Here is a 6,792-nt window from a genome sequence, read left to right on the forward strand (position 1 = left end):
TTTTTTTTTTTTTTAAAGATGACCGGTAAGGGGATCTTAACCCTTGACTTGGTGTTGTCAGCACCACGCTCACCCAGTGAGCAACCGGCCATCCCTATATGGGATCCGAACCTTTGGCCTTGGTGTTATCAGCACCACACTCTCCCAAGGGAGCCACGGGCTGGCCTTTATTGGGCTTGTTTTAAGCCACTATGTTTTGGGGTAGTTTGTTATGCAGCAGAAGATAACTGAAACAATCCTCCAATAAATTTTCTTTGCATTTTAAATCTCAGTGCAGTTGATTGCTCTCCATTGCTATTTTCTCTCTTTATTCTAGCTTGTCTCTGATCCTACAACTCTAGAAGCAAAGAGATCAGGGCTTGGGGAGAGTTTATCAGGGCTAATACATGGCCTGGGGAGCTTGAAGGTTCATTATGAGAATGAGGTTCAATCAACCCATATTCATTAAACTCCATTATTTGCCGAGCAATATGTTAGGTACTAAAGATTTATTCACTCATGCAAGTAGATACCAAACACCTATTGTTTGTCAGGCACTGTCCTGGGCATTGGGGATATAGAAGAACAAACAGACAGGAATACCTAACCTCCTTGAGGAGAAATAGGTAATATAGGGCCGGCCCGTGGCTCACTCGGGAGAGTGTGGTGCTGATAACACCAAGGCCACAGGTTCGGATCCCATATAGGGATGGCCGGTTGCTCACTGGGTGAGCGTGGTGCTGACAACACCAAGTCAAGGGTTAAGATCCCCTTACCGGTCATCTTTAAAAAAAAAAAAAAAAAAGAAATAGGTAATATACATGTAAGTAAATTGATACAGTAATTCCAAAGAGAGCTACATGCTATGCAGAAAAAATAAAACAAGGCAATACAGGATAGAAGTGACTGATGTGTGGATACTTCAGCCAGGGTGGTCATTGAAGGCCTTTCCGAGGAGGTGATATTGAGCTGATACCTGAAGAATGAGAAGGAGCCCACCAGGTAAAGATCAGATTTGAGAGGATTTTAGGTAGAAGAAATAGCAAGTGCACAGACCCCAGGTGAGAAAAGAGGCCAATGTGGCTGGAGTGAAGACAGCAGGAAGTAGAGGGGCAGAAAATGATCTGATTCCTGGCTGGTAAGCCAGGGTGATGATTTATTCTGGTTCCCAGGCAAGCCATTGGGTTCTAAGTAGGTGAGTGACATGATTTGATTTGGGTTTTAAAAGATCGCTCTCGGCAAATAAGCACATGAAAAGATAGTCATTATTAGTTATTAGAAAAATGAAAATTAAAAGCACAATAAAATACTACTACGTAGTTTCAGAAAGCTAAAAAAAACCCAAAACAAACAAAAAAACAGCTGACAATACCAAGGCTGATGAGGTATCAGAGCAACTGAAATACACACAATTACTGTATTTAATATTTACAGCACTGAATGAGTGTTGAAAAAACACAGTCTTTCTTCTGTTCTCACAGCACAATGATTAACACAGGCAGACCAAACTTCTGTAACCAGATGTGTGGGGTTTTTCTCTGCACTGGCAAACAAGCCAGCAGTTCTATAGTGGACACCAGCTAGGGGTCCTCTAATTCAGCTCCAACACTATCTACTTGGAGATAATGTCAGAGCCTGCAGGTTGAGGGCTCAGTCCCACAAGACTGCCTCCCACTTCCCACTTTTGATGCCAATTGCAAGCTACAGGTTCTTTTACTGGACTTTTGATGGACTCGCTATAAATTGGGATTGCCACAACCCCCTCCTTGGGTTCGTTTAGTTTGCTTGAGCAGCTCACAGAGCCTTGAGGGGAGGCTGGCCTGGAAAAGAGGAGAGGAGAGAGTCAGGGCTGTTGAGGCCCACACATCTGTTTCTTGCCAGGGTATGGGCGGAGGAGATCTCCATGGAGTCCGAGCAGCTGACTTGGTGGCCTCAACCATTCTAAGAGATGGGCAGGTCAGTGGGAACCGCTGTGCCTTCTCCAGTGTGACGGCTCTGAGGAAGCAAGAGGTCTCTGTTCTTGCAGGAGGATAGGCCAGGCTCTTTTTTTTTTTTGTCTTTTTGTCTTTTTCCGTGTCCGGCAATGGATCGCAACCCTCAGTGTTGCCCCCTCACCGAACCGGGGACCGGCATCGGGATCGCAACCCTCAGTGCTGCTCCCGCGCCTCGCTCAGCCAGTGAGCGGGAACCGGTCTGTATGTGGGATCCGAACCCTCGGGCGGCACCGCCGCGCTTCCCAAGCGGCGCACTATCCAGTGCGCCACCGGGCCGGCCCGGCCAGGCTCTTTTACTTAAAACATACAGATTTACTTTGGCAACGGTGAGTTTGCTCAAGGTCACATGTACTGCCGTGGCTCTAGAACCAGTCGCTCTTGCTGAGCCTTTCTCCTGTCTGTGTCTCCTGGTGTTTCTGCCTCTCTCTGCATGGCCCTTTTATGAGTCAGGGACTCAGCAAGAGACAGATCACACACTCACCCTCGTTAATTGAGGTGAGTTTAATTAAGGGACAAAAGTGAGACAAGGGCTCCTAAGTTCTGGAGGACTCCTGTGTGTGTATGTGTGTGTGTGCACCTAGTGCCCAATAATACCATTGTCATTGCTTCTGAGGTCATTTACATCTATTGTGTCTGTTTGGTGTAAATATTACACATACTGCGAGGGTGCTGTGCCCTCTGGGCTCTGATTTTCGCTACTTCCTCCCCTAACTTCCAACATGGACTGGGTGCTCAATAAACGTTTTTTGAAGGATTGAGTGCATGAATGTCTGGAATGCCTGAATATTCAAGAGTCTTGGAGTTGGACATCCGGAATTTGAATCCTGGCCTTGAGTGATCCTGAACGACCTCAACCCTCTGAGCCTGCAACCTCATCTGTAAATGGAAATAACAAAAAAGCCTGCCTCAAAGTGGGGTTACTGTATGGATTGAAGAGATAAGAACAGCTAATTACTATGCATACTGTGTGTACTACGTGAAATACATACAGTCTTTATGTACTTGCTCCCTGAGTGCACTCTGTTACAGAGCTTTTCTTAAGTCATCTTTCACTAATTAAATCCCTTTAGAAGTACTTATTGGGGGCTGGCCGGTTACATTACTTGGTTAGAGTGTGGTACTAATAACACCAAAGTCAAGGTTCAGATTCCCCAAACCAGCCAGTCACCAAAAAAAAAAAAAAAGTATTTACTGAGCACCTATTATAGGCTGTTAATTTTTTTTTTTTAAGATGACCGGTAAGGGGATCTTAACCCTTGACTTGGTGTTGTCAGCACCACGCTCAACCAGTGAGCCACCGCCGGCCCTTGGGCTGTTAATTTAAGGGGGTTGACGGCTCGACCTCCAGTGGGAGGTGGAGAGGGGCGGGGCTTAATGAATCCCCGCCCATGAGAGCAAGGCCCAATCAGATCCGCATAGGGGGCGGGGATCCGCCCCGGCAGGCCCGGAAGCGGGGTTAGCGTGCCTGCGTGTGTTTCCGGTGGAACAGAAGGGGCCGAGGCTGGCACGGTTCCGGTCGCTGGAGTCTGCCCTTCTTGGGGACGATGTTTTATCACGTGAGCAGGGCGCGGGGCGGCTGCAAGGGCTGGGTCGAGAGGAAGAGCGAGCCCGGGCGCCGGGGCCAGGGTCCGCTTCTCGCCCCTTGTGCTCGGGGCGCCCGGCCTGCTCTCCATCCCACTTTCCCCGCAGATCTCCCTGGAGCACGAGATCCTGCTGCACCCGCGCTACTTCGGTCCCAACTTGCTCAACACGGTGAAGCAGAAGCTCTTCACCGAGGTAGAGGGGACCTGCACGGGGAAGTGAGTGCCGCGCCCACCGCGCCGCCTGGTTGATACTTCCATGGTGCCCTTTGCCTGCAACTCTGGGTAGCCTTCCAACCCCCAGGCGCCCCAGGCGGCCAGTTGCTTCCTGCTGTGGGTTCCCCCGGCGCCGTCTGCAAAGCTGAATAACAAGACTTCCTTCTCTCAGCTGATACTGGTCATTCGTTTACTCCACAAACATTTTTAAAGCTCCTGCTGTGTGGCAGGCCCTGTGTTGGGCCCTAGGAACATGCAGTGAACAAGGTAGAATGAGGCCAGTCCTCACGGAGCTCAGTCCAATCATTTTTCCTTTTGTCTGCTTTCCCTCTGTGATTCTGCTGGTTTTCTCTGTCCCCCACGTCCAGGGACCTGGCCTGGCACATCATGGGCCTTGATATGTTTCGTGAATGAATGACCGGAAAAAGCAGATTGTTAGTTGGGGGAGGAAGGAATAGGGCTGAGACTTGCTCATCTCTGGGCTCTGCATAGAGGAACCTCTTGCAGAGTGATGTGAACGAGCTGGTGCTCAGCCGGGGCAGTGGAGTCCTTGGGCCTCCAGCATCAGACAGAATAACCTGCGGCAGTTCTTGAACCTGCGTTCCTGAGCCTCCTTCCTCTCTACAGAATCAAGACTCTCTGGGGACAGGCCTGAGAATCTGCATTTTAATAAGCTTCTTCCCCACCCCCAGATGATTTTGAGGCATCCCAAAGATTGAAGTCTGTTGGCTCAAGGATTGGAGACTTCTTGGACAATGTGAAATTACACATTCAGAGTTTGGCCTTATAGATACTGATTTGTGTTTTGTCTTTCTAATGGTCACTGAACTCTCTGGGGGCAGAGATGCCATCTACTTCCCCTTTTGCTTTCCCCCACACCCCCAGGCTCAGCGGCTCTTGTCGCAGATGGCTTTAGGAGCTCTTCCACATACAGTGCCTTTCTCTTATCCTCACAGGTATGGCTTTGTAATTGCTGTCACCACTATTGACAACATTGGTGCTGGTGTGATTCAGCCAGGCCGAGGCTTTGTCCTTTATCCGGTTAAGTACAAGGCCATTGTTTTCCGGCCCTTTAAAGGGGAAGTCGTGGATGCTGTTGTCACTCAGGTCAACAAGGTGAGACCATACGTAGGGGAGGCAGTGAGGTGGTCCTTCAGAAAATCTGGTTTGGGTCCCTACTCCACTTGCTAACTGTTCCTTCAGCCAAGTCACTTAGTTTCTTTGTGGTTCAGTCTCCTCACCTGTCAAATGATGTGGTAATCTTGCCCTGCTTCACTCAGGGGCCATGTGAGTCAATATTAACAGTCATAACGATAGAAGCTGCATTGACTGAGGAGTTATAGGCAATGTCCAAAGCCTCAGTGACTCTATAAGGTAGGTGCTTCTATCCCATTTTATGGAAGCTGAAGCTTAGAGAAGATAAGTGTACTGGCCAAGGGCATGTGGCCAGCACGTGTTCAGATCTTGGACTAACAAGTCCCAGGCTTAAGCCCTTTACACTGTTTACTTAATTTAAAATGAAAGGTTAAAAAAAGAGTGAGAAATGAAAACAAATGCTACAATTTAGTCTGGTTTCAAAACACGAATAGTATTATTAGGAATCAGATTAAGATGAGAAGCTGCAAAGACTCGGGGGACAAAAAAAGTGAGAGCACTCATTTTCCTTCTAGGTTGGACTCTTCACAGAAATTGGGCCCATGTCTTGCTTCATCTCTCGACATGTAAGTCTCGGCACGCTGGGTGGGGCTAAAGAAGAGACCCATTCATGACCATCTGTTGAAGCATCCATTTAAATTGCTGACCCAGTGTCACTTCCCTTTCAGTCCATCCCATCAGAGATGGAGTTTGATCCTAACTCCAACCCACCATGTTATAAGACAATGGATGAGGTGAGTGGGTGGGAAGAAGTCAGCGAGAGGGAGGAGAGAATAAGCCACTCTGGGGGAGAGTATTGGCCTGAGGATGTCTGAGTACACTGTTTCCTCCTCTACTCAGGACATTGTGATTCAGCAGGATGATGAGATCCGCTTAAAGATTGTGGGGACCCGTGTGGACAAGAATGACATTGTGAGTCTCTTGCCTGCCGCCCAGTCTCTACCAGGTGGAGCTGAGAGCATTTCTTACCACCCACAGTCCTGGGGGTTCTGTGCTCTTCTGCCAGGAAAGAGGGATGGGTGGGCAGAAGGCCTGGGGCTGGGGGCAGAGGATGGTTCTGTGCTCGCCTTGGCTTCATTTCCTTTTTACCTTCCCTCCTGCAGTTTGCTATTGGCTCCCTGATGGACGATTACTTGGGTGAGTGCCTGGTCATGTGTTCAGGGCTGTTGCCTGGAGTAGGGGTTTATAGGGGTGGAGAGTGGATATAGGATTTAGTGTCTGAGTTAGAGATGTAAGAAAACCTCATGCTGCCTGCTTAGAAGATCCAGAATACGAGCCCTTGGGATGTACATGGTTGTGGCTGCTCGCAAGCTCTGCATCTAACTGATGTACTTTTCTTGTTCTTTCAGGGCTTGTGAGCTGAGCACGAGGGCTCCTACTTCGTTTGGTCCTGATCAAGGAAGTGTGAGTGTCACACTTCCCATGTTGTCCAAGAGGCCTTGTCTGGCTGCTGTTGGGGAGGCAAAGAAGGTTCCTTGTCCCTCAAAGACATCTGGTGCTTCTTCCAGCTTAGCTGCTGCTCCCACATTTTTGACTATGTGTTTTAACCATAAAATGTCCTTGGTTCTCATGGAAGTGTTATCTTCTTTCTTTTTTAAAGGCTGTGGGGCCAGTTGTTCACTGGCCCCTCTCTCTCTTGGGCCGATGCCTCAACTAATCTCAGCCACCCAGGGGATCTGACTAACCCTTTTTTTTTTTTTTGTCTTTTGTCTTTTTCCGTGTCCGGCAACGGATCGCAACCCTCAGTGTTGGCCCCGTACCGGACCGGGGACCGGCAACGGGATTGCAACCCTGGGTGTTGCTCCCGTGCCTCACTCAGCCAGTGAGCGGGAACCGGTCTGTATGTGGGATCCGAACCCTCGGGCGGG

General features: G+C 49.0%; 1 protein-coding gene across 1 annotated transcript; it reads left to right on the forward strand.

Moving 5' to 3' along the window:
• The first annotated feature begins 3,444 nt into the window (after positions 1-3,444).
• POLR2G (polymerase (RNA) II (DNA directed) polypeptide G) lies at positions 3,445-6,499 on the forward strand. Its single transcript, XM_008573500.1, has 8 exons — positions 3,445-3,529; positions 3,663-3,772; positions 4,726-4,885; positions 5,440-5,490; positions 5,593-5,658; positions 5,765-5,836; positions 6,028-6,061; positions 6,274-6,499. The coding sequence occupies exons 1-8, from the start codon at positions 3,518-3,520 to the stop codon at positions 6,285-6,287; spliced, it is 519 nt and encodes a 172-aa protein (XP_008571722.1). The 5' UTR covers positions 3,445-3,517; the 3' UTR covers positions 6,288-6,499.
• The last annotated feature ends 293 nt before the right edge of the window (positions 6,500-6,792 follow it).

Source organism: Galeopterus variegatus, unplaced genomic scaffold (assembly GCF_000696425.1).
Source record: "Galeopterus variegatus unplaced genomic scaffold, G_variegatus-3.0.2 Scaffold926, whole genome shotgun sequence".
NCBI lineage: Eukaryota > Metazoa > Chordata > Mammalia > Dermoptera > Cynocephalidae > Galeopterus > Galeopterus variegatus.

Excerpts from the sequence above, each read along its gene's own strand:
- POLR2G (XM_008573500.1), top strand. Across the intron at positions 5,491-5,592 it reads CTTGCTTCATCTCTCGACAT|TCCATCCCATCAGAGATGGA; the intron begins GTAAGTCTCGGC and ends CTTCCCTTTCAG. Across the intron at positions 5,837-6,027 it reads GTGTGGACAAGAATGACATT|TTTGCTATTGGCTCCCTGAT; the intron begins GTGAGTCTCTTG and ends TCCCTCCTGCAG.